This window comes from Apteryx rowi, unplaced genomic scaffold, assembly GCF_003343035.1.
Source record: "Apteryx rowi isolate R43461 unplaced genomic scaffold, aptRow1 scaffold_17, whole genome shotgun sequence".
Lineage (NCBI taxonomy): Eukaryota > Metazoa > Chordata > Aves > Apterygiformes > Apterygidae > Apteryx > Apteryx rowi.
Genome location: NW_020447974.1, coordinates 4,215,205 through 4,242,968, shown reverse-complemented (window position 1 = coordinate 4,242,968; position 27,764 = coordinate 4,215,205). Strand labels below are relative to the sequence as shown.

General features: G+C 36.1%; 1 protein-coding gene across 4 annotated transcripts in view; it reads right to left on the bottom strand.

Moving 5' to 3' along the window:
• Positions 1 to 240: 240 nt before the first annotated feature.
• EFL1 (elongation factor like GTPase 1) overlaps positions 241 to 27,764 on the bottom strand; it is a 92,364-nt gene continuing 64,840 nt past the window's right edge. Inside the window, exons 16-19 of one of the 4 annotated variants that reach the window (XM_026060486.1) lie at positions 26,278 to 26,425; positions 18,950 to 19,956; positions 13,914 to 14,098; positions 241 to 794 (exon numbers count right to left, since the gene is read on the bottom strand). In XM_026060486.1, coding sequence (XP_025916271.1) covers positions 606 to 794; positions 13,914 to 14,098; positions 18,950 to 19,956; positions 26,278 to 26,425 — 1,529 coding nt within the window. In that variant the 3' untranslated portion in view covers positions 241 to 605. The remainder of the gene's footprint in view (positions 795 to 13,913; positions 14,099 to 18,949; positions 19,957 to 26,277; positions 26,426 to 27,764) is intronic. The other 3 variants (XM_026060487.1, XM_026060488.1, XM_026060490.1) reach the window with 3 other exon arrangements.

Below are 27,764 nucleotides of genomic sequence, written 5' to 3'. Positions count from 1 at the left end.
ACTTAGTCTTCCACATGTGCTACTTTTTCACTGATTTAAAAAAAGATTCATTGCTACAACCTGGGAGCAGAAAAAGTACCACATGATTTAGACGACTGTTTACATAAGGAATATAGTGAAGAAATCGTTTACAAACTTCTCAGAGCCTTACGACTACTTACATATAAGTAACTATGGAAAGGACTTGTCAGCAACAAATACATTATAAAAAACAAAATCAATTTAAAGGAGTCAAAAACATTAAGGAGCTAAATTCATTGCATAGTTTATTTGCAACAGACTAGCTAACCAGTTCTAACTGTAATTACATCTGATAAATCAGAAAGAAACAAAAATTAAGTTAGGATTTCCTAATCTGTGACAACAATATGGCAGAAAATTTAAAAATCAAGACCAATTCTAAAGAATCTGCTCCTATCTTTTACTTAAATAAACTATTTTCTCTGTAGAAAAGTTGGAAAGGCTTAAGTTTATTAAAACATAAGCCACAGATGTTTAAGAAAACTGGTGTGAAAGAACAAGTCCAGATGAATTTTGAAACTGCTGCATAGAAAATAATCCACCCGCACTTAGCTGAGTCAGGAGAGAACTGAAAGCAGACGCAGCTACTTATTTCTACTGAGAGTTCTTTGCTTCTCAGCATGCTCCACAATTTTTTCTTCTACATAAAGTCCCTTTCGCTTTCTTACTGCATTCATGTACTTGCGGGCCTGGTTCTCGGAGTCTGCCTTTTCCCCAAAGTGCAAATATTCTTCCTCAGTGGTGGGCACCCAGAATGGGTCACTTGAAATGATCTATAAAAAGAAAGAAAAAAATAAAGTAGTACAAAGGCTTATTGGAACATTTCAGGTAATCTTAATCTCTAAAGTGGGTGATAWGAAAGTTGAGCAGGTAAGAGTTTCCCAGAAAGCCTGCAATTAGCTATTTATGCAGCAAACAAGAGCTAGGTATTGTATACAGTATTTGCCTTAAGTAAAGGAGCATACAACAGCTTTTGAAGTTCAGCTGCATTTATCTGCATATGGACTTTTTAAAAGCAAATATTTAATACAACTGCAAGTTAGCAAACAGAGCCAAATAACCTTTAGAAAATTCACCATTTTCAAGAAGTAATTCCTTATTTAGAACATTGTCTCGCTATGATTTTATCAGAACTTAGTAGAACTGAAGGTTTCTGCTCATTTTTATGCCTCATTTTCTTCAACCCTGATGAAATCCCACAGGCCGGATGAAATCCTTGTTTCTGATGCTACTCTTCAGTAGAGCTGAACTCTTCCCTACTCTTCAGTAGAGCTGCTCTTGCAGCTTAAAGTCTGTGGATCTCCYGCGCCCTCCTCCAGAGGAGATTTCAGATGCAACATGATCAGGAAATAACTGGACAAGTCTTTATCTCCAGTTCATCCTATACACCCAGCACTTTTCAGACTATCAGAGCATGCCAAAGATGTACAGTCATCTCACACATTTTCTAAAAGCTTCCCTCATTTCATCCTGCACAGCAAAGCTACACTTTTAATTCCCCAGGAAGGTCTGAAGAAGTATTTTAGTCTCTGCCATCATGCTATGTAGTATTTACACAAATTCCAGGCTTAATGCTTCTCTAGTTAGCCAAAGATAATCTGTAAAATTTAAATTTGTACAGATTTTATACATTTCTGATTCACTTTGAGATTGTAACTATGTCCTTACACAAGAAAAGGCTATATAAAATCTGCAGACACACACAAATATTAATTCCTAYTGAGGAGCTTCACAGGCAAATTTTCTAACAAATTAGTACTGTTGGGAGAAACAGAAGTGCAATCCTCAGAAGAGCTATGAGTTTTTGTTAAATGCTTTTCCATAGAAGAACAGACACTGAACGGAGGACTGGAGAAAGCCCAGCCTTCCCAGTCTGTAGAAGTCCTCATCACATCCTTACAGGTAATATCATAAAGTTTTTGTGACCATATCAACCCATCAARTGTTTTGCTTTCCCAGTTTATAAAGAATGCTTGTTATAGCACCCTAATGAAGACTACAAACATATGAAGGAGATGATCTTGTAACAGGCAGCAAGCCACTCTCCACTCAGTGATGACAAAAAGGGACATTATTTATGGTGTTTGTGTATTTAAAGGAATAAGGAGTATTTACAGTGTATTTTAGACAGTTAGATCAGGTCTTTATAGGCTCATAAGGAATGATAAGGGATCCTTTACAGAATCAGCAAAAATTAGCCACTGGCCTAGCTGCTTATTTATTATTCAAAACCAGAATAATCTGATGGTGACAATGGCAGCTTTAACTGCAAGCAGCGCAGAATGAAAGTGTGATTACTTCTCCAAAGAGGGCATGACAAAGCGGCAAGACTGCTGCCACTTAACTAGTTAACAAAACTGAGTATTTCTACACGACAYCCACAAGGATCTTCTGAAAACAATGACTATTTAAAAAAGAATTACAGATCAAGATTTGCATAGTGGATCATTAGACTAGCATTTTCTCTATTAGAGACCAAGTATTTTCTCTAAAGGTAGCACATAAAACACAATACATTAAAATGAACTAGCGCATGGCAGTGGATACAATTCTTAAATCTGTTGTCACAAACACAATTTTTTAAGTGAYAGAAGTGTTCTTTAATAATTCCGCTTAACAATAACTTCAACATCAACTTGGATGATACAATTTTTGTTTAAAGTATGACTATAAGCAAATCACTAGAATTCCACCGTACTAAAATTTTATTTTTATTTATTTATATATTTATACACACACACACCGCCCAGTGAAATATATGCGGAAGAATGTGCACTACAGCTCACTGCAGAAATATGAGCCAACTGGAGGTATAAAAAAATAAATAAAAATGAAAAAAACCCACAGTGTTTATAATGAAGCTGGGATTATGTATTTTAAAGGGAGTGAATAGAGTACTTCACATACTGTAAGGGCATTCTTGAGAAAAAGAAATTATTCAGAAGTGAGTTGTTTCATTAAGTGTCATAACCATTCCAACTAACACACCCAAACAACAAAGTCTCAAAAGACTTGTTTACTAACAGCATGCAGAATAATATAGGGAAAACAGCCTTCATTTTCTTTTAGCCTAACAATCCACATGTTAATTATTCAAACAACAAATGCCTGTATCAGAGACGATCTTGCTACCTGAAATAAAAATACAAATACTATGAGTGCTGTTTTAAAAGTGAAAGGCAATAAAGTGTTTACTAAATTCTGCAGTTGAGTAAGTAAATTAATCAAACTTTTCAATAAGATTTGAGTTAGAACAGATTAATTCCAATTCAAGAGGACTTGGAATTTCATGCCTTAATTTGAAGATGATTTATTATTTGCATTTCCGCGGCACCCAGATGGCTCCAACAGCGCTCTGGGTCCTATTGTCTAGCGTATTTCGCAAAATGATGGTATGAAACAGTCTCTGCCTAAGGCAGCCTCATTATGCAGAACAAGGTTGAGAGAGACATCAAAAGCAAACAGAAGGCATCTGCCTAGTTCATCCAAAAGGTCAGGCAGACCTGGGAACAGCGCCATGTCCCTACCAGTATTTCTCCTGTTGGTCCATACTGCCTGATAAGGACAGAAAACAGGGATTTCTTTTGAGCCAAGTATCATCAGTGTGGAAAATGCTTCAATTGGACGAACTGGATGAACAGGAAGAGCAGCCCTATACTGTCCAATGAAGATGAAGATTAGCAAGGAACATTATGGCCAGTCTGAACTCCTTCATAAGAAAGGCCAGTGCTCAGGCACTACCACAGGCAGCTCTTAGCACGCCAACAAAATAGTTATGGAAGAAGCTACTTGTCTAAAAAAGTTTCAGAAGAACTACTATGCACAATTTCAAAGAGGATACAGACTTCAGTATAGCAGAATCCTTTCTACCTAAATAAAAAGGATACTAGAAAGATACCTCAAGACTTTAAAAACATTCACAGTTCAAATGGTGTCTATCCCTCAGCAGTGGCACAGGCTGTGCAGCTAAAAGGGCACAGCCGATGTGCRTGTTTTGATGTCTGACGCAGCTTTGTCAGAGAGAAATTAGCTCTGCCTTTCAGGTAAATGGCAGAAGTTTGCAGATTTATGTGCAATGTGACCTTGAAAAACTGCTATCTCCAAACTGGGTTTTGGGGAATAGGCTGGATAACGCAGCAGAAGTGCTTCTGCACTGAGCAGAACCAAAGTAACAAATCCTCTGCGCGAGGCCAGTTTGGAGGGCRGCAGTGCACTCCCAGAGCTGTGAAGGCTGGCAGCGGCGCCGAGCACAAGCAGCACCCGAGCACCACCAGGGGAGCCTCTGAACAGAGCCAAGGGGGTACGACATTTTGGGGAGGTGGAGCTGGGGCAAGGAGGAGATGGCAGTCTCAAAAGTGGGCAGGGGCTGATTTTTTTTTGACCATACTCTTCCTGTGATCTTGGATCCAGAAAGACTTATTACCTCAGTAAGTAAGGATATCCTCAAGTACCACACAAAGCGTAACACAGGCACATCCAAGCAGCTGGCTAACTCCTGCGTTTGACGCAAGCAGCTACAGAGCAGGGAAGGCAGTGCTGGCAGCGCGGCCAGTCCCCCATTTCTACCCTACCTCCTCACACGCACACGCCATGCTAGTGCCTGGCAGCGACCCTTTCAGAGTCATTCCTTACTCCCAGGCGAAAGAAAAGGTAGACCCCAGTTGCGTGCAGGATGATGTCTGGCGGCTTCATAAGCAACCTCCACGTCAACAGCTACTCTCCATCATCCTGCAGGAAGAGGGAGTGATGATAGCACAGGACTAGGGGCTGCCGCTGCCCGTGCTGCACAGAGTGGTCTGAGCACCATCCTGCAGCGCCGATGAGCCATGGGAAGGGCTGAAGCACCTGAAACACCTGCATGAAACACCAGGCTGGGATGAGGACTAAGAGGCAGAGGGTGGGAGTCAGTGTAAGAAACATCTTTCACACGCGTAGTTGGAAGTTGACTCAGAATATGAGGCAGTATTTTACTTTCGTTTTCTTACTCAGTACAGTAAGACTGAATTTGGGTATGAATTTTTAACAAGACTTTTCTTCTCCTCCCCTTAGTGTTATCATATAAATTCTGTTTTCTTTACTTAAGTTCACTAAGTACTAAACTGTGAATTGGACCCAAACACAGCCATTACCAGTTACTTCATAACAGAGAGCACATGATCATCCTAAACATATTTGAATTAAAGTTGTTTTGCTTTATAGATTTTCATGAATCAAACTTCTCGGATTTAGTACTCTGGCTTTTCATTTTTTTTATTTGCCCCCCTCCTTTTTTTTTTGAAAGGAAAATAATGACAAAATGACACTAGCCCTTCAACTGAAAGAATACTTGAAAGTCTCTTCCCTCCCCCCTCCAAATTTCAAGCAAACAAAAACAATGAACAACCATAAATTAGCATCATTGTAAAGCCAAACTGAGATTTTAATACCAACCAATAATGCATATATGGACAAATATGCCACTCAGACCATACTAGGAAAGTATTCCTCCTCCAAGCACATAGCTGAAAAGCAGAACACCTTTCTAAAAATAAGCAYGTAAAATTTGAAAGGGTTTTGTTTAATAGTTTTGGAGAACCATGCATATGTATGTCTCTGAATGCAGGAGTGTGTCTGGATGGAAGAGGAAAAGTAGCTTCTCGATACAAAATACAAAAGTAATTAAAACTTAGAGTAACCATTTACGAATTTTTAACTATACACAATTTCTGCAAATAATGTGAAACAGAATAAAAAAGATCAAAGGAAAGAAGGGGAAGAAACAATATATATTTAGTTTTCAAGAATAAATATAAAGACACTGATATGGGAAAAAAATGGTAGGTTCATTTCTGTGATGATCCATAGAACCAGTTTATACAGTCAGAGGGGATTTGTAGATAGCTCAAGCAGACATGGACCTTAGGAACGTCACAGGTTTGGGTTCTTAACATAAGTATACAATATAAAGCACAAATGAGGTAAAAAAAATCACTGATCTGAGACTTATATTAAGAAGTTTTCTATACATGTATGTTTTTGTAATAGACTTTGAAATATTGGGCTTTCTCTCTTAAAGGACTGTATCTCTTCTGAAGATAGCTTCAAGCTTTCCAGTATATTGAAAGGAACCCTAACATTTCTGGCATATGAAGCAGAACAAACCAACCAATGTACTGCAGCACATTTTGGTAAGTGCAGACTTAAACTGGAGAAATACTCTGAAATCAAAATGATGTCCAACTATTTTAAGTGAATAACAATTTAACACCAGAACTCTTTCTCATAGATCAGGTCTCCTTAYACAATTTAACAGCGCAATCAGGGTTTTAGAACATTCTGTTTAACCACGATGTAAGTTTGCAGGAACATCAAGTATCATTGTTCAGCCAAGTGGTGAAAAGCTTCATCCTTACACTCTCAAGGCCAGCTATCTGGTCTTTTTAACTCCTTGCTATTCAAGAACAAGTTTTCCTGTAACTGAGAAGGTCCATTAACTGCTGACATTGTAAGGACTATAACACACTAACCAGGGTTAAGCATGTGGGTTTACACACACATATACACATACACACACTATATAGACATGTATATGTATGCATGTGTGTGCACATAAATATGCATATATACACACACAGGGGTGTACTGTGTTTTATAATCAGGGTAGTAGAGTTTTATAATTGGAGCAATTGATTTCCCAATTCAGCAGGAGTCTTCAGATGTAAGATAATTCAGTAGCAGTGTTTGCTAACACTGCATAAAGCACTGTATTGCCATGGAGAAAATGCCCTATTAGATTCAAAAGAGTTCTCCAAAGCAGGAAACTCAAGAACAGGATTTTCTTTTGTTTTAGAAGTGCATAAATGCTGTCTCTTTAAATATTTTTAGTACTTTTCCCTAGCACATAAGTGCTGTCTCTTTAATAAATATGGAAGAAGAGACAGATGGTCATYACTAGCTGAGAAAGAAGTTCCAAGAGAAACAGCAAGAAAGGGAGCAATAAGAAAAATCATACAAGAAAGAATTCCCCCTTAGTGTCCAGCTGATGTAAACTGAATAGCTGCACATAAAAGAACTGATAGGAACAGAGGAACTGTGCTATGCTAAAAGACCAACTCTTTGATTGTTGGAAACATCTTAGGATCTTGCAGTAGCAGCACAGGCAGTAGAAGAAAAATTTCATTTCCTAACAAGCATCTTTCCACTAACAGCTGAACCTGTGAAGGGGAAGGGAGGAAAGGAGTAACATTAATATTAACACTGTCATTTGTCCCATAAATGACAGCAGACTTAAAGCAAAGATTCTTTTAGGAATCCAGGAATGTGCTAGGAGTGGACATGAAGGAGCAGCAGCAGTGAGGGAACCGCCTTTAGGACACATCTTTGTATCACTCTCAGCTGAACAGGGAATACTCCTACATAAGCTCATGGGAGTTCTTAGCAATGGAAGCGCTGCCTTCCCGAGGCGCCAGGGGTCACATATTGGCAGATCACGCTAGAACTGTATGGAACATCAATCTGGTTACATTCCCTATTTCCATAATCAACTTTTGCCAGTATTATTTCTCTTTTTGGAGAAGGATAATAGTTGATGTATAGGCCACAGCAATTTTAGGAGTTCATTAATTATATGCGTTAGCTAACAACATTCTGAACACACGAACTGTAACAAAAGCTGACTAGTACCATGGAAGAAGGAATATCTACAATATACTAAAGAATTTTACAGAAGCTATACGTAACTGTTCTGAAAATAAAGACAAGCCATAGTTATTTTACTAGCATCCAAATTTTCATATTGTTCCAAATACTTTGTGTACCAGCCTGCCTATGTTATAAATAGTTAACCTCTATACCACATCCTGAATAAAAGGAGCTAATTATCACTCTCCCTTTTTACCAGTTGGTTGGGAAAAAGCCATGCCTTGTAGTCAAATCTTGGCTTTACAGAATACTGCCACTTTGCATCCCTATACATCAACTCATGTATTATGGAATTAAATACAATATATGTTCTTCTCAAGATCATTAGTATATACTTTCATATAAGCATCTAAAAGAAAGTATAAAAATAGACTGCTGACTTCAATAACTAACTTGGAAAAAAAAATCTCTAATTTTTTTTCTCCCCATTTCTTAGAAGTATTTTCCCTCAAAAGCTCTTGATTATGAATTACAAGTTTTGAAAAAAATACTATTAAAAAAGAGTGAGAGAGGAGCTATGAAGCCAGTGGCGGAGTTCATTTATTCCCTTTCCATTAGCCAACTTGCAAAAGCCTCAAAAGTCCAAAAAAGTATCARAGACACAACATTTAATTTCCTTTCAGACACAGCAGGTTTAAAGGGGATAAGGGATAATTCTTATTGCTCAAGTTTTGACATTTAGCTTACAGGACTGTATTGGGGTGTAGATTCCCTAGAAAATAAAGGGAGCCTCCAAAAGCATTTCAGAAGCATTCAGAGATTCCATTCACTACATATGAAGGTGATGGCCGAGGCCCTAATACGCACAAAGTCAGACATATCTTCTCTTCCAATAAATACCATAATAATGAACATTTGCATAGTACCTTTCCCAATTCTAAGTGTTATGAAGAAAGTATAGTTTGGCTCAAGAGCATCATCCTTGTTTGTGTCTCAGTCTGTGACAGACCAGCTTTAGCCCTGTCTTCAGTCAGTAGCTACAAACAGGGATTAGGGAACTACAAAGAAAAAAGGAGGCCTGTGGCTTTACGATTACATTTTTTCCTATTATTTAAGAAACACGCATTGAGAGGGAAAATTAAAGCCATATCATTGTCACTTTTATTTGCTATTTTAATTAGCTCCGTATGTTCTGGCTAATATAAAGAGCCTTTCGTAGTTGAAAGGTTCCAAGTTACTCCTCGAATTCATTTACATGCCCAAACTGTCACTGGCACAATGATGCATGCAAAGCTACAGTTCAGCCTAGTACAGATTCACAGAATCTCAGAGACTTCATTACCTTTGCCTGCTTCCTGTTTAATGGAGGCCTAAATCTCATCCAGCAAGCTCTATGTTCAGCCCTCAACTTCTGTTTGAGTGTAACAGGGCTTAGAATCAGGAGTGAGTGATTTAAAAAAAAAAATCAAGAATATAAAACTTCCAGCGATTTAGAAGGCATCATACTCTTACTGCATATTACATGCAATCCTTCTGCCTTTACCTTTCTCTAGAGCCTTACAGTACATTCCAGAGACCACTCTATTCGAAAGAAATACTCAAAAATGATTCAAATAAAGATATGTGCTTATGGTTTCTCCCCCCATCCCTTCCCCCCAAAGAATAAAAGTGTGTCTAATAGGCAATCATAACCCAATTTAAAAGATGTGCATTAACAAGAATGCAATCAATTTTACAACTTTTAACCCRTAGAGGTCTTGGACAATTTCTGCAGTTGCTGAGAATTCAGTCCGTATCCGAACAGAGCCATGTGCATACTTTTACTATAACACAGATCTCCCAAATGGAATTACAGAGTTCCATTATTCTAAGCATTGTGCAATCACAAATATCTTTTTGCTCAAAGGAGCTTATGATTAAGATAAAATAGCATGACTGAGTGCAACAAATAACTGCAAAGAATCAGGATAGGACAAAAGAAACCAGCTCAAGCAAAAAAAAAAAAAAAAAACATTAAATGAATATGCATTATTAATTTAAGGATAAAAAAACAAGCAGGTCATAATTGCCCCAAAGCTATGTATTTTAAACCTGAGAATTCAGAAGAAAGTTTAGACCGAAATCTAAGAAAGTATGGCAGAGTAAACCAAATACACTTATTTGTTTAGGGATATCATAAAGAAAAATAATTTGGCCTAATCTGGGACCAAACTGAAAGATCCTGTTAATTGTTATTTGGTGTCATTCACCCACTACAGGCAGGAATAAATTGTTCAAGCATGAATTGTTTAAATATAAAGAAGAAACACAAAAAAAATGAACAAAAAAGTAGTAACAGGACAGACCTCAATACATGTACTGCTCCATCCCCTGGGACTTGAGTGATCTGAACTATACAAAACATATTCATTAACTGGATAGGAAAAAATGGTGTTTAATTTCCTCTGAGACCAAAATGGCTCCATTTAAAGGTAGTCTCTATCATTGGCCTTCCTGTATGCATAATCTATAAATCATATTAATTAAATACAAGAATGAAAAACTGATTTAATTCCAAACTGATGCCTTCAAACATACTTTAGGTATATGATTTCAATGAAATTTAACTAATTGAAAAGAAGTTAAATTCAAAAAGGTGTCTATTTCACCATCTGTAAAATGAGGATAAAATGAGGACAGAAGAAATCTGTGTAAAGAAATTCATGTCTCAGGTACCCAGCTAATAAGTCAAGCACACTGAGAAAAGACCATGAACACAGACTTAATTCAGAATTTCATGGAAGGGTTTGGATAGTATGTAGTTAATAAGGCAGTAACCTTACMCTCAGTAACATAGGAAATGCAAAAGAAAACCAAGTAGCTACCACATTCCCTTTCAGTCTTTAGCACTAAGGAAAAAACAGCATGAGATTACACCGAGTTCACATCATATTATGTTATGCAACGATACACTAAATAATTGGGATTCATACAAATGCTGGTATTTATCATGTATATACCAAATACCAAGAAATTTCATCAGTAACATAATACTGTTAGGGCTAAAACTTGATGAAATCTGGTAGGTTTTTGTTTTAAGCAGAGGGAGAGAAGCAGAGAAGAAGAAAGAGAAAAGCTCTACAAATGTCTCATTTGAGACACAAACAGTTATTTTTCTGGCTTCTCTGTCACACCACCAGTAGAGATTCTGAAATGGTACTTATTTAGCAATTCTGCTGATGATGTGCAAGTAAAATCCACTCCCTCTGCCATCGCTGCACAGAGCCAACATTGCTAGTAGCTTAGTAAAAGGCTTTTTTTTGTCAGAAAAATATGTGAACATGACTTTCAATGTGACAAAAGAAACAATCCTCCCCACTGACAGATTTGACAGGTGAAAAGGTGACTAGCTTACACAATCGCTTTTCCTACTACCACTACGTTTTAAACACACTAGTTACAACTAAAATCTCTCCTGAGTGTTAATTTTAGAAAAAGTTGCCAGTTGTTCAAATCTCTCTGTGGCCCACAAATACAGTTCTTGCTGCCTTTTCCATATTACTCATTAAGGGATTCTGACTCTGGACTTGAGAACAGCTTTAAAAAAATTAATACTACAGAGAGAAGTTCTATTCAAATCACTTCTTCCATATTCTCATGGGCAATCTCAAGTCTGATTCCAGACTTGATTTTCCATCATAAATGAGCTGGAGATGCTCAGTTCTCTACTGGACCTTTTAAATGATTGGGGGGGGGGGGGAGGAAAGGCACCCAAATTAACAAATATTCTTCACCCATAATTTATCGTTATTACTACAGACCACCAGAAGTTTGGCCAGATAAGAACCATACAGGATAAACATCAAAAGCATCACACATTTTATATATATATATTTTATATTTACTAAACTGACTGAATACTGCAGGCTTTCAGTACCTCTCATAACCAGATGTGTAATGTAGTTATAAAAAAAAGGCCAAATTATTGTCATATTTCTTCTGCCTTGCAAAATAAATTATCACATCAATCAAGTTCAGAAAAATCATATGAAAAGTAATAAGTATGACCTCACTTGATAAAAAACAGTGCTTGCCTAAAACCAGCCGGCTCACATTTKCAACTTCAGCTAGTGCGTGGAAGTGAGTAGAAATGCATGCAATGCCAGACATCGCAGCTCAGGTTAGAARAACTATGCATATCTGTAATTACATGCAAACATTTTCCTGTGTGAAAGTGATAAAAGTGACAGTGACACCATAAACACCTAGGTCTGCAAGTAGAGAGGAAGGTCATGGAGGCAACAGGTTTAAGTTTCTGTTTAATATTGGAGCACAGCAGTCGCAAATCCTAAGGAAACTGGCRCAGAACAAGTTAGCTGGAATTAATGTCCTCTGAGTGATATTTCTTYAGGGCACTGATAGCAGAGACAGTTCAGACAAAAGACCAGTTAAGCCAAAAAACCTTGCCAGCTGCACTTCAGGTGAGTGCATCCAAAATTGAAAAAAATACTTTATGTAATATTGCCAACACTCTTTGGTTTGAAGTACCTGATCTGTTACTGACTTACACCTAAATCCCCATACTCCAAAAAGTTCTTGTTGTACATATTTTTTTTTCATGTATGCACTGTCTGTGGATTTGGTAGGTTTTGTCTTTTCTATTCAATGTATTTTTTTCCTATTTGACTTATTTTTAATTCTTTGACTCTGCCATCATTCTCCCGTTTCCTGGTTCTCTGTGAAGTCAGACTTACCAATCTTTTTACACCTTCATTGTCTCTACAATTCACTGCATGACCTGACTTCAACTCTAAGTGCCATAAGAGGGTGAAATGAGTCAGTATTAATATTCAGGGAGGAGGGCAACGTCCCCAGTCCATTGCACTTTGTAATGCCAGTAAGGTAGCATCACCAAAGACGACAAAATGTACTTTCCTAATCGTACTGTTTCAAGGATTCCCAACTCTTTCGATAGCACATGACTCAAAAGTGGTTTGCAGGGATCCTCCTCCTTTTCCATTAGCATTCCTATAAAATTCCTGAGGCAGTTACAGCAATAACTAGCAGAGAAATACTSCTAGGGAAGTATCTAACAAATATTACCTATTATTAGGGTAAATTAGCCACAGGAAACGAGGTGGAATCCTCACCATGTGAAAAACCAGCACATACTTCAAAGAGAATTAGTGGTAAACAGACCACAGCTGGCAGCCATACAGAGTATTACCAGCATGAAAAATCTGTAGTTGTTTGTACTCAGAGACTTGACATTTAAGGTCACAAAATAAATTAGAAGATCAAACGATAAAAATAAGACTTTCTCATCCATTTACTGAAGTTTCTATGGTCCTAACATCAAATAAAAAAACACCTGACTAAAAAAATCTAGAGTTCAACTATTTTAAAAAAAAAAGTTGAAAAGCTTATACTCACTGACTCTTACCCTTGAACCCATTTTAACCTCCTTTGATGGAGTCTTCTGAAGAGTCCTACAACGCAGTTTTGTTTCTCTTGAACAAGGAACAGTGATTTAAAGGTTTTCCTCCTCTGCCTTCAAAATGTGCCTTCCTATCCACATTATAGGAACCAAAGAGAGCGCAGCTCTCAGCAGATGACATCTCTTATCAGGTCCCCACCTGCACATCCTCTACATCTCCACTTTTACCTCTCTGATTCTTTAAGTGACAAAGATATCCAAAGGGAACGATTCTGAAAACACCTCCACTTACTATCACCAGATCTAGCTTTGAAAGATTAAAATCAACTCCCTTTAYGTTTAATTATGGAAATATATGTTGTCTTGGAGTATGTAAGTACAAAACAATACCTACCTAAATGTCTGCTAATCAYGGAAAGGTTAACTTCCACATACATAGAGAAATTTGTTGTTATATTTTCTGTTAATGATTTTTCCCCCCGCTGCCCTGCCCAAGAAGTTTACCAGCAATCTATTAAAAAAGTCATATATAATTCAGAAAAACACAATTTTTGAAGAATCAATTTCATTTCTGAAGCACTTACTTTATACTGGGGAAAAAACAGAACAACAACAAAAAAAAACCCCAAAGCATCCAAACAAAATAAAAATAATGTTTTTCTGAACTGCACATTTATAAAAGAAAAAAAAAAAAAAAAAAAAAAAGACTAATATAAAGCTACTTTTTCCTCTTCCTTTCAAAAAGGAATTATCAAATGTCTTGACCAATACTTAACCTCTTCCCCTTATTATTCCAGTCTGCCACATCTACAGGAAATAGATCACCAAAACAGATGCAGTGAATAGATATTTTTACCTCCCAGTGGCTGAACACCAGCTGCGGACTGGCCAGGCCACTAGTTCTCTTCCTGATTTCATCAGCAAAACCAAAGCTTTCTGCTACTGGCAGGACTGCCTTAATAATAAACACATCCGTCCCCTCTTTCATCTCCTCTTGTAACACTCTGCCTTCTCTTTTCGACAAGACAGCATACACACGACCTGCAAAGACACAATTCTGATTAGCTTACCTATATATTTATATTCTGCTTCCTAAAAACAAACACGTAAATATTTATTTAGGAAGTTTCAGAATTAAGTAAAATATATTGTTTCTCTGGCTCAAATTCTTCCCTGAAAAAGCATAATTGGATTAATTAAAGTCATACAAGCAATATATTATGCCAGTAAAACGTGCAGAACCAYAGCACTAACATACATAATAAGTGATTACTAGTGTGTGGATTTAGATAATGCTTGCACTATATGTATTTTACAGTATCATACAGCTATTTTTAAAGGCCCTTTGCCAGATTACGTGCCTAACTTGCTTTACTTCATACAACCAAATATTTAAGAAACATAGCCAGTTAAGAACATTACTAAGAAATATTACTGAATTTCAGAACTTGTACCTTAAGTACCTTTAAAAGTTTATATGGATCTAAATATCTCTATATGGTAGTGTCCCAAATACAGCAGTGCTATTCTAATCACAGAAAACTTKTTTAGCTGAAATACTGCACATATATTAACGTGTTTGATTAGTCTTTTAATTAATTCAGCCTTATGTTTTTAGTGGATCATTTTTATTTTCCTTTATCAAATTAATATATCCAGTCCATTGAAGTACACTGTAGATGTCGTGAAAGTAGCTGTGAAAGCACCTATGGTCAGCTTTACAGCACGCATTACATTAAATTTGTATTTAAAATATCTTTGCATATTTATGTGATAATGAAGTATTCTACAGACAAAAACTAGCAAATACATTTGTACTGATCAAGCTGATATAAGCACAAATAAACCCATATGTTGAAAAAAATATTTTAGAAATGTCTTCATTTTAAAAAATGTGAAGAATTAATAAGATTAGGTGTACAAATTAATTTTAAAGGTACCTTATAGTGAAGAACAAGTTTATACCAGTATCTAAGAGGGTTAAATATTTTAAATTATATTGGAATGAAAAAACATGGTTGTATACTGCTAGCTTTTAAACAGCTGGGCAAAACCGACTCTTACTGGAAATAATCAGAGAAACACCACTAATTCATAATACTTGTCACCAGTTCTGTCTTGAAGAAAGATATTCACTCGCTACTATAGCCACACACGTTGATTTGCATACACACTGTAAACCTTTGGGGGATACCAGAGGAGGTGCTGGAATGGGTTTATTGCAAAGGCAGAATCGGGGCCTTTGGYCAGGAAAGTCAGTGCGAGCACCCAGACGGTACAGCTGCATCTTCCCGTCAGAGGCAGGTAACGAAGCCCCAGCTCAGTCCCCACCTTYTCCAAGTTTGTAGTTTTCTAATAAAACACGGATTGAACAATTCTTTCYACCATCACTAATAATTTTATCTGCTCAAGCCATTACTGGGACCTGCTCACTGGTCCTCTGACTGAGCTGCACCTTTACTATGCACATAACAGTCATCTTATTGCTTGTAAGAAATTGAGGAAATACTTAAGAGTCTAAATTTAAAATCAAACAAAGATTAAGGCATTCTGAAGATAACTTTGCCATGCACATATAGGTTTTGTTAGCATAAACTAAACAATTTCAAGTCTAAAGAGACTTCAGTGAGTGCAGGAAATTTTCAATATAAAAGGGTCATATCTCCGTACAGCTCACAACTACTGGTTTATTGTTCATGCATTTACTGCTTTAAAATGCAAGCTGAAGCATACACACTGCACAAGGGTATCACGTCAAGGTCACTGTACTTATTAATACTACCATACAGTATATATTAAAGCTATTTGTTAAAACAAGTCCAAACAAAATCACTTTATAGGTTATTAACATTATAATTCAAATTATTTACCAATTGTGTTAAGTAGGACTCATGAAACTTTACACATGTATTAGTGAGATACTAGCAGTAACATTAATCACAAAGCATTTGAGATGCACATATTTTCTGGCCATAATTCATTGAAGACAGTTCTTCCAAAGCACAAAAGCCAGAAAACAATTTATTTAGCTTACTAAGTGGTTTCCATTTCATCCAAGTAGTCTGGAATACTGTCTCAGTTACTGCTATCACAAAAAAATTATACGAAGTCTTCAGTTTCCCCCCTAGGGGCAGGCTGCAGCACACTGAAGAAACTCCCGTTCTACCTCTGCACTAGGGCTAAAAGGCCCTTCACGTTCAAAATAGCCAACAAAATATTTTGAAACAATGACAGGACTTCAAAAATAGCTTGGTGTTGCAGCATACATAATAACGGTATGCATAATAGACTCATTTTAAAGATAAACATTTTAAGGAGCTGAAATGAATGCAAGGCCTGTTTACCACTTTACCGTACTGCAGCATTCTTCAAGATGGGTAAGTCAAGTGAAAATACTACACAACTTCTGTATTCCCTGCACACTACAAAGATCCAGCTTCACACTGGAGAGGAATATTGTCAAAGGACAACAGGAGCACTGTTTGCAAGAGCCTAAAATTAATACAACAACATTACCAATAAAATTAAGAAATAGGGAAGGAGGGACTATTCTTCTCTTTTGGAAGCTGCATACTTTACTTATACAATACAGCTAGAGATAATACTATGAAGTGATGTGACTTTTACCCTAAAATGCTATGAGCTGGAATTCTAAGGAGATATATATATATATCCTTATATATATACACATATATACACACATATACATACATGTATGTATGTGTATATATGCATATATAAAAATATAAAACAACATAAAAATTGCTATCAAAATCCGAAAACACAAGCCACAAAGCAGTCTGGTAAAATCCTTTCCCAGCTAAGTTTCACTCACATCAAAGTTAAATGACAGTCTTGCTATAAGCCTCCAGAACAGAAAAGGGAGATGGTAAGGAGAAGAGCTCAAAATGTAGGAATATCAACAGGCAAAGGCTAAATAATCATGAAACGTGATACTGGTTCAGAAGGTTCTTCAGCTTTCAGCAGTTTACACAAAAGAAAGAACTTCCATTTTTACATACTCCTGCTTTATGGAGTTTTCCAGGGGAAGGACTGAAGGAATGAGGTACTCAAAGCATAACCTCCTGGAACATATCAGGTGGATATGGGATCCAAGTCTAATTACTCTATATCAAGGCACACTCCACTGGACACATAAGTTTTAGCACATTTCTACATTCTTTTCTCCTTGCCCTTCTCTTCAGCCCCAGTTCAGCTTATTTTCACCGTCGGAAAAGCCTGATAGAAAAACTTTATGCACTGAGACAACTGCTACAGACTAACAAGCTTTCTATGGTATCTTAGGAACAAGCAGATAATGTTGTGATATACTAAACTCAAGCTGGGCATCAACATATGGAGGGCCAACTGAAATAATTCAAGTTACAGAAGCCAGTGGTTTATCATTTGTCAACAGACATGCCTTACCCCGCGGAGGGCACACACACGCTTCGCTTGCCCCAGGCAGGAGGCAATTTATTTGCTTAAGCTTCTATAACAAACAATAAATTAATTTGTAATGAACTAAGCRCATGTCCATGATTATTATCACACAGCTCACATTCATTAAACTGGCATAATTTGCTTGCATGTCTGAATCCTAACTTACACTCATTAAAAAAATAAATACGTATTTATACATATATATACATATATACATCAGAAAGCAGTGTTAACATGCTTGCTTAAATTCTTACATAGTCAGAGATGTTGTGGTAATGCATAACACTACAAAGCTTTATTTTGATGATCATTCTTACAGATTAAACAACAAAGACAGTTTTAAAAAATGCAGAAGTATGCCATAATAAGTTGCAACTTGAGGTAATATATGCTAATAAATTTACTGCAGGCCTCCTTAACAGGCTTACTAAAGCACACCTCCAGAGCAGAACAGGGTCACGCAGCTCTACAAAACAGTTGCTCAATCTAAAGCATTTTTTTTGTTCATGCTTTAAGGCATGAATTTTGCTCTTCAAACCATTTTTTTCCCCCTATAACTGCTATCAGTACACTTATGTTCGTGACAGCGTATGTTTTGACAAAAATAACCGAATCTTTCGCTATTGCATGTGGGGTATACTATAATTTCTGTCATAAGTAGTGCTGTCAAAGTAAATTTGGTGATGGCTTAAACACAATGGAATGTTAGTTTTAACTAAAACCTCAGTGTATTGGACCAGATTCATGGAAAACTCCGAGAACAAATATTAGGGTGAGTTAAGTGGTGTTTTAAGTAGGTCATAAAAACAAGTTTAAGTAGGTGTAAGCGGTAAGGTAATATTAGCGACACAAATTTGGTATGCACTGGGTTTGCAAGTGAGTATCTTGCATACCAGAAGGATATGGAGACTAGCAGAAAGACCTTACAGCTGGACAGTAACAATAATTTAAGACTCTTTTTTCTTCATTTTAATTCTACATTGATTATATTAACTTAAAACATCTTGAAGTGGGATATATTAGCCAAGACTACTGAAGAGAAAAAAAAAACCCACACATACACACACACTCCCCAAAATGCTTTCCTCATCCTTTTTTCCTGGAATTACTATTTAAATTATGAAGTATAATATTGATATTTATCTACTGAAGTTGCTACTACATAAATCTCATTGGAAAGTAACATTTTGCATCTTTGCACTTCCAAAAGGGTTTTATATATTCTTCCTTATACTCGTGTTTCAGATAAGCAAGAAGAATGCTAAATTTGCATTCTGAATAATACAGATACTACAGCCTGAGAATCATGGTACACACCTGTTGGAGAACGATAAAGTACTTCTGCAAAGTTTTAATCAAGTTATACTTTTTGATCCAGTCTAATTTATAAAACTCATGTTTTAACTTGGAAAGCAAACTCTTGATACAGGCTTATTTTGTCTGTCTTACCTAAAACTTCTGCAGTAGCCATTATTTCACATGTGTACATGGCTGCCATAAGCCTCTGTGGTTTTGCCTGCAAAGCGTAACGACAAGCTTCTTTCATGGTGGCAATCAGTTGTCCAGAGAAGGGACCATAACAATCTGCAAGTAAAACTTCTGCCTTGTGTTTACTAGCTTTCTCAGGTGATCTTGGAACACTTTGATTGCTGTCTTGGTGTTTATCTTCACTGCAAACTTCAGCCATGTAACTACTACTTAGAGAAACAGTATCTTCATTTGGTTCATGTTCTAGGGCATCACATTCCCCTGAATCCTGACTACTTGCTGACAGTACCTCTCCAACTTTACCCATTTCCCATTTTTCCACCATAAAACAAACACCCATGAGAGGTTCTTCACACATGGGACCAGAAAGTGTAGCCAGCTGAAATCCACTTATTATGCTGTTGTCAAAATCCCTGTATTTACTTGCTTCTTTCACAGCATTCTCAAGGCACTGCCACACAGACTTTTTATAACCTTCAAATTTGTATAATAAAATATTAGGTCCACACTTCCGTGGTCCAAATGACCATATCTGATCAACAGCATTTCTCCACTTTCTTCCCTGCAAACTTTGCTCTAGCTTTTGTTTAAATTCCTTAATCCTATCAATAGTCTTCTGATTTATCTCATGGGTTTTTTTATCCTCATTCAGAGATGTATTGAGTTGTTCCATAGTTCGAATTAAGTCACTGTTTTCTTCAAGAAGTCGAGTCACCTCCTCAGGAAGCGGCACTGCTCTTACACTGAGAGTAGCATGTTTATTTGGAGTAGATATTGTAACGAGCCCATCTGAGTCAACCTCAACTCCTTCAGGAATTTTATTTTGGTCCTCTTTTGTTTGGTGTATGACTGCAACTTTCTGCTGTCTTCCTATTTCTTCATTCACCATATCAACTTTTGGAGGTCTTGTTATTGTCTCTCGGAACGGAATAATAGGTGCTGAAACACTAATCTCTATCTTCGCAAACCTACAAAATAAAGTTTTAGAATTAGTTTAAAACTGGGGGCAGTGGAGGCCTCAACATGGAGCAAACATTCATTAATTAAATTTGATTGCAACACAGATTACTAGATTATGCATTTCAAACTCACAAGCTCTTAAAAAGGTAATGTACTTCCAAAAAGAGGCATGGCTTCTTATGTCTTCAGAAAGATTTGGAAAGGAACAGAAGGAGGGAAAAAAAGAAACATCATTATGCCACTGTATAAATCACTGGTTCACCCATATCTTGAATAATATATGCTGTTCTTGTTCTCTCCTCTCAAAAGGGTACAACAGAACTCGAAAGATCAAGAATAAGGATGATCAAAGACATGACAGTACAAGTAGTCTTCAGATGCTTCAAGGATATGACAGAAGTCTATAAAATGATGAGGGGCATGGGGAAGGTTGATAGCAATTAACTGATAAGCGAACCACAACAGGCTCCTGAATTCCCCGGACTGAAAATGATCAAGGCCTGGAAAAGTAGTAGCAGAGATTTTACATATGCTTACTTTGTTTTTACTCTTCCCCAGACATCTGCTTTAGGCCACACTGATGGAGGCAAGATAGTGAGCTAGATCTGAACTAGCTGATCTGAACCAGTACAGCTGTTCTTACAGCGAGATGTTCTGAAAAAATGAAACATGGGGTAAGCCAAGGAGGTTTCTGTAAATAAGTATGGAGCCATGGTTTTAAAACATTCTGGGTTCAGATAAAGAGAATTACACTCTCTACAGCTGTTACAGAAAGCTGACACATCCCTTTCCTCCATACTTCTGGCACATCAGATTCAAATTAGACCACTGAAGAGGCACAATATTGTGCTGCCCATGTGCATGAAACCAGCAGCGCAGCACGGAAGCAGAAGGAGGACTAATGAAGGAAAAAGCCCCTGGTGAATTTATATTGTGATTAGCCAGTGGAAGCCTCAGCCGCTATTCTTCTTGCAAAAGTAAAATATCAGTCACAATTGCGATCTTGTTCAGAATGTAAACATACAAGACACTGTTCTAAAGGGAGAAGTCAATGACTGTCTASATTAAAAAAGTTGGACTGAGGAAGGGAATGACTTAAGTGAAATAGCTACTCCTAAGTAATGCCATATAGGGACACATTCTTTATGGATTTATGTCAGATTAACAGAACTATCCAAACATGCCATCACATATGAGTAGTTAAACTCAAATAGGCGGTCTTGACTAGTTCCATGTATAGACATGTCATCAGTTACAGGTTTTTCTCTGCTTTAGGACAAAAAACAATCCCTTTCCCTAACGTATCTCAAGTAGCTTTAAATTGTATAGTAGCTTTAATGAAAATGAAGTTTTTTGATTTTTTTAATTTGCTTGGGTAAGTACAACTTCACACAAGACTAAAACATAAACACAAGAAATTATGGGAGAATAAAATAAATTGAGCATTAACTATAGGAAAAAATTAAATCATTAATTCTACACTAAAAAAACTACTATTTTGGGTCATTAAGCATTTTTCAGTTTGTTAGAAGCGTTTATATAAGAAGATCCCAAAAGATAATAACATTTCATAAAGGAAAAAAACAACCAAACAAACCCTTAACGCTGTAGATGAATCTTTAGTTTGGACTAAAGAAAAAAGGTAATTTCAATCTTTGCCTTTGAAGGGCCACAGAAAGTACAAAGTAAAACGTATTATGAAACAGTGGGTGAAGATTTTAGTCTATCCTTCATACATAAGAACTAGTGAAATTACTGATTGACCTCTTCCTTGCCAAAAGGAAGGAAAAAACACCCCACTCAATGTAGCAGCTCAGCCTGTTAAACCATTTATTGTTCTGCTTTGCCAAGAGTACCAGCAACTTTAAATTCTTGGGTCAAGAGTTTAAAGATACAACCTGAAAGGCCTTTTCTTTCTCYCTTTAAACTAAATTGACAGGAAATACTCTATACAATGAAGAAAYACTGCCTTAGAAATAAAAATGTATAGAACAAAGCAAGTACAGCAGGCCACAGTAAGATAGAATGACAGAAATTTCAACAATATCATAGTATCCCTGTAAGACATTTAGAATAGCAGTAAAATGTGATTATTCAGGTAACTGGTATGTTTTTCACAGTAATGCTATTAAACAACTTTTTTTTTTAGATTGCATTTTGAGTTTGCATTTATTAATTTTCTTGATGTGAGTACTCTGCAGGAAAACCTTCTCTATACATTATAGGAAAGAATTCATAAGAAAAGGAATATTAACTACTAGTCATTAAAATGCTGTAAGAGTAAAAGCTTCTCATCTCCAAGTATATTAATGCATTATTTTACTGCCCAGCTATGAAAATCCAGACTTACCAACTCTTTAGATTCTTAAGAAACATCTCAATATTAATTCGTAAAAGACCACCTGCTTTAATTATTGTATTTTAGCTATTTAGTGTAATCACAAAAGCTGAAAATTGCCAACGGCATGATGGCAAACCCTGTTTTTTAGAACAGTGGAATGGATCTTTATTAAGCACACATAATCAGCGTCGTGTTCATATACGTTCAGGACTTAACTCATTTAAAGATATGGGAACGATGAAAGCTTCCTGTCAGATCTGGAAAATAGCCTGTATTTTTCACCTTATCTGAAGGGAAAAACTACAGTCTCATAGCAAAATCTCCTAGGAAACACCTTGGCTGGAAATGAAATGTTCATACCACTGGTAAAATGGTAATTCTGTGTTTTCAAAGATTTATAACAACTTTTTCTAGCTATATAACCTAGAAGTTAAAATTATATCCTACTGATTATCATCCATCTCACTGGTGCAATTACAACCCATGGGATAGTAAGCTATATGGAAAACAATTAGCACCAGATCAATGGAGAATGGTTGTTGTTTTATTATGGTATGAAAGTATATATAAAAAAAAAGTCTGACATTGCCAGCTAAATTATGCTCAGTATTATAACATCTGGGCCTATTTCTAAAGCCCAGATGTTATTTACCTTGATTTATACAATATTTCTGCTACTGAATTTTTATGTAGAACTATTTTATTATACAAATAGGAATTTAATTTTTGCATAAGGATAAAAATCACTGATACCTGCAAAGGAGGAGCAGTAAGAGTTTCAAGTTAAAAGAATGTTTACATTGTTTATATTCAAAGCCAAATTAATGAAAGTCATGTTAGATCATCCATGGCTTAAAGAATTACTTATGACTTGCATGGACCTTTGTGAGGCTAACAGAATGCATTCAGGAACACTCTTCAGCTCTCATTCCCAAACTGAAACGCTTTCCTGCAATCAGCCTTAGAATAACCACCATGCTGTATCCAGTCCCTGGAATCAGTTCTAGTTGGTAGTACCTACAGCTGAAAGCTAGTAGCTGATTATCTGCTTGCACGAAAACAACCACAACTGGTGCCACCTGAAATCATAGCTATTGCAACCTAAGCAAATATAGCCCAAAGTAAATGATCAGTTTTGATCTAAATTATTTGAGCCCTGAGAAATAACCAACTGCACTGTCTTTTGCAGTGTGAACTGTATGGACTTAGCCCTAGAGCAACTTATTCCAAATATTTCACAAGTTGGAGTGATTTATACTTAATATTATCTCTGCTTCTCTGATCTGTAATGTTGGTATCTATAAAGCCTTTTTATTAAACTTGCACTAAGCCTTCAGGTGAGGTGCAATTCATTGCACCAAAAATTACTCTGAAACAGGTTATTTTAAAAAGCTATTAGTCTAAACTCCAAGAAAAGTGCACTTGAAGGAAAAAACAAGACAAAACAAAACTACTCTAGGATTGTGTTTGGATTTGTCTTGCATCTGAAAATGAATAAAAACTGCCAGAAGGGTTATTACACAGGAAATGGAAGTGAAGCACTGCTTTATTCCAGCACTCAGCATTAAATTAACAGAAATGATTTTACACTTTGGTTTGAGAACCACTGTTATAACAGCTTCATGACAGAAAGTGATGCTTTCAAGTCAGCTGAAACATTTTAGGAATATCAAATGTTGTGAGTGACAGTAGAAAATAAGGAATTATATATTACATTTACCTGAACAGAGGTTCAAAGTTCAGTGTTGTATATCTTCCTTAACCAGCCATGGTGTCTAAGCAAGTTCATTAAACAGCAGCAAAAAGACTAACCAAACTTTCCTAAATTTTGATAAATTTTTGGTTGTATGAAAAGCAAGTTGAAAAGGAAACAAATATAATTGTGAACTTTATTTTCACGGGACTCAAAACCAGGAGATCTAGACTTTTTGCACTTTTCCATACACTACTTATATTATACTAAATGAATCACCATCTACATTCCCTTAGTTTCCTCATTCTGAATAACAAGAGAATAAAATGTTGAAAGTATTGTGTCACACTGCCTCTTCCCAAACGGTCCAACTTATTATTCTATTCTGCAAGAGTTAATTAGGAAGAAAAAATTCAAAATAAATTCAGGGAAATTAAGTACAAACAACCATATTTAATTGTTTAAATAAACATGGATGAGTTTTTAAGATTCCAATCTTTTGTTTCCATGACTTTTCCACATCTTTGACAGTAAGTACCCCTTTAACATAATTCTCTAAATTCTGTGTGGTTCAAACCCTTTCAATTTAACAGAACCAGCTCAGTTTCTTGAATTTCTCAATGTCAGCTCTTCAAAATCCAGTTGATATGATTACGATAGATGCTAAGATTAGAATCCTTCCCATCTACTTTAAATACAACTTACACATTTTGAGTAATCTTTCCTGATATTTTTTGAGACAAATTTCTGGGGCCAGATTTTAAAGGTTATCATACACTGTCCCAATTCCCAATTCAAAATTTCCTATTCCAAATTATGTGCATACAGAAGCTAAATATCTGTACTGAAGCACACAGAGCAAATGTAACTAACGTTTCAGACCACAGCTTTTCTTCTTCATAATTTCATAGTTAACTGAAATAAGTTTACTGCTGTCAGAAGTTACATGTAATATTCCTCCCTACTCCTTTTGGGGGCTTATGCCCAGAGGTAAGCAAAAACGCATCAGTGAACCATGCAGCAGGTCCAAGTGGGTCAATGGAGGGAGTCCTGCTTTTCTGTGCTCCCAGGTGTTTCTTGTTTCTATTTTCTTGCTCTACTTTCTATACAACAAGCACAGAATGTCTATGGGCTTTGGTATTTTGGAACACTGCCAACATTTTCTTGAGATATACAAGTTAAGGAAACAAAATAGTGACTCTTCACAGTCTAGTTCTCAAAACAAAAGCTAAATGAGATGGGGTCTCAGAAAAACCTCAAAACCATCTTTACAAAGGAAGAGGTTACAATTGTAAATACAGGGATTGCTACTAGCTGCTCACTGTAGTCCTATTTTTCCATCATATAGCAATTGTTTTATTAAACATTTTTTCCAGAGTTTGAGCAATGCCAATAATAAAGGCATATATACACCTTGGGGGGATATGCTATGCTAACTGTAGCTGAAGACTGTAACAATTGGTTTTGCTCTACCTGAGATGTTATATACAAGTGAGGTATATCCATAAATAGTATGTCTGCTTTTAAAGGCAGTACAAATACGTTGCACTGTCCAAGCTGTAAAGAGGATAAGAGTAAAAATATGTATATGCCATCAGATTTTACAAGTGAACCATTCCAACTTCCATAAGAGAGAGTTGTGTTTGATATTAACTGGAATGGATATGGGCATAAGATAGACCTTCAAGCATCCCTCATCAGGTCTGGTTTTTGCTTTAGAAAGAAAGTTAGAGCAAAAGCATGTGGACAGAAGTATTACAGAAACCTCTCAGAAAACAGAACAGATAACGGAAGTTATAGGAAAGGATGGTTTCATATAATTATTCTTTCACTATTTGAAGAATAACTGTATACAGCACAGATTACCATTATTTAAAATCAACGTTAAGAGCAAAGGAACAGAATAAAGTGTACAAATACAATTTTGGTCTTGTTGCTTTCTAACTTTTCAGAGTTAAGTTGTCAGATCTGTTTCCCCTTACAATTTTTACTTTGTACAAATTGTATATTACATTCTTAAGTAAAATCCTGGATCTACTGCAATTTGATTTCCATAAAGATAACGTGCCCCAAAGGGGTATAAGCTGTATACAAGTGGGGAGCTAGTAGCTTCTGCCATCTGCAAGCAATTTTATAACTACAAAAAGGTATATTTATGATCCAACGGCAAAAAGTGCTGGTGGACGAGTCTTCTACTTTACCAGAATATAAATCAAAGATATACATTCAACTGACCAAGAAATAAAACAGAAAGCTACTGAACTAAAAGTATTTCTTCCTCCTTGCCCCTCTAACCTTTCTTTCAGGTCATCCAAGCAACGCTGAAGATGAACTTCTCCTGCTGTTACTAGCACATGCTCTCCTGTCTCCTGGATTAAGACTTGGACACATGGATCAGCTTGGTTTAAAAGCTTCATTCCTCTGACCAGCTGAGGCATATCACCTAGTAAAATAAGGTATTATTAACAAAGTAATATAGAAGAAGGAATATTTGAACTAAGATATACTTATGTAAAGTGAGAAATAGTAACATTCATTTTCAGGGCAGCCTAAACAGAACTATGTATTTTAGGTATATTCAAAAATTTTCAGCTAAGTTCTGAGGTCCTTCTCTGGGAAAATTTCTGCATATGACTCAATGCAGAGTGGTATGGTTTGAGACATAAGCTAAATTCATAATTTGTAATCAAGAATTTATGTAGTGATGATAAAATTCACATTATAAAAATCAAGTGAATTCATTGGTAGACATTTCAATGGATTGCATGTTTCTGTTTTATACAGTTTTACAATAGGTTTAGCGTACCAAGCCAGCTATTATGTTGTTATTCTGTTTCCTTTATATAATTAACTGCAGATACAGTTCATATTTTAGTCTGAAATTTGAAGTAATTCCTAACCAATGAAAAAATTGAATGCTGTCAAAACAAACTGAGTAAGAATTTCAGAATTGAATTCCTTATTTTCACTGTTTATCAAGAAAGATCATTCTTAATACACACTGACTGAGAAAGAACTTCAGGACTGCACTCCTTATTTTCACTAATTATCAAGAAGTATCATCATTCTTATGTGTTACAAATATTTAAAGTTATCTTTCAATAATTTATTTTGTTTATTTGCAATCTTTCACGGATAAGTTTAGCAACCTGTAAATTGCCACTGTTTAAAATGCCTCAAAGACACTAATAATATCATGTTAACTTAACTAACTGAAAAGCAAGAACGATTCCATATGGACTACTTAGAAGGCATAAGAGCGAATGAAGTACAAAGGATGGAAGATTTAAACAAACTAGCTGGAAGCCACTGAGAAGCTCTAAAGCTGTCACAACCTGAAAAGGTGAAAAATCAGAAATGCATGAGCTTTTCAGTGAAACAAACACAGCTGTCCCTAAGATGAAGATGTCTAAAAAGAACCTTAAAGTTAATGGAGAATGAACAGCCACTCTCCAGCTGAATTAAATTTGACAAATTTACACCAAAGCTATGCAAGAAGTAAAACAAAAATAAATACCTCATGTCAGCAGCCTTTCATAATTAATGAAAATTTAAAAATTTAATTATGTTTCCTTTTTCTTACTTCACATATGGGGTAAAGAATACCCACGGGCTTTCTAGGAAGAGATTTTCATATTCAGAAGGAGTGACATTCAACTTGTCATTCATTTAGAGACTATTAAAAGAAATGATATTATATATTTAATGATAAACTTGTAAGCGTATAATAGAAAAATAACCTAGAAAACCAGACATGAAAACAAACAAAGTGGAAACAACAC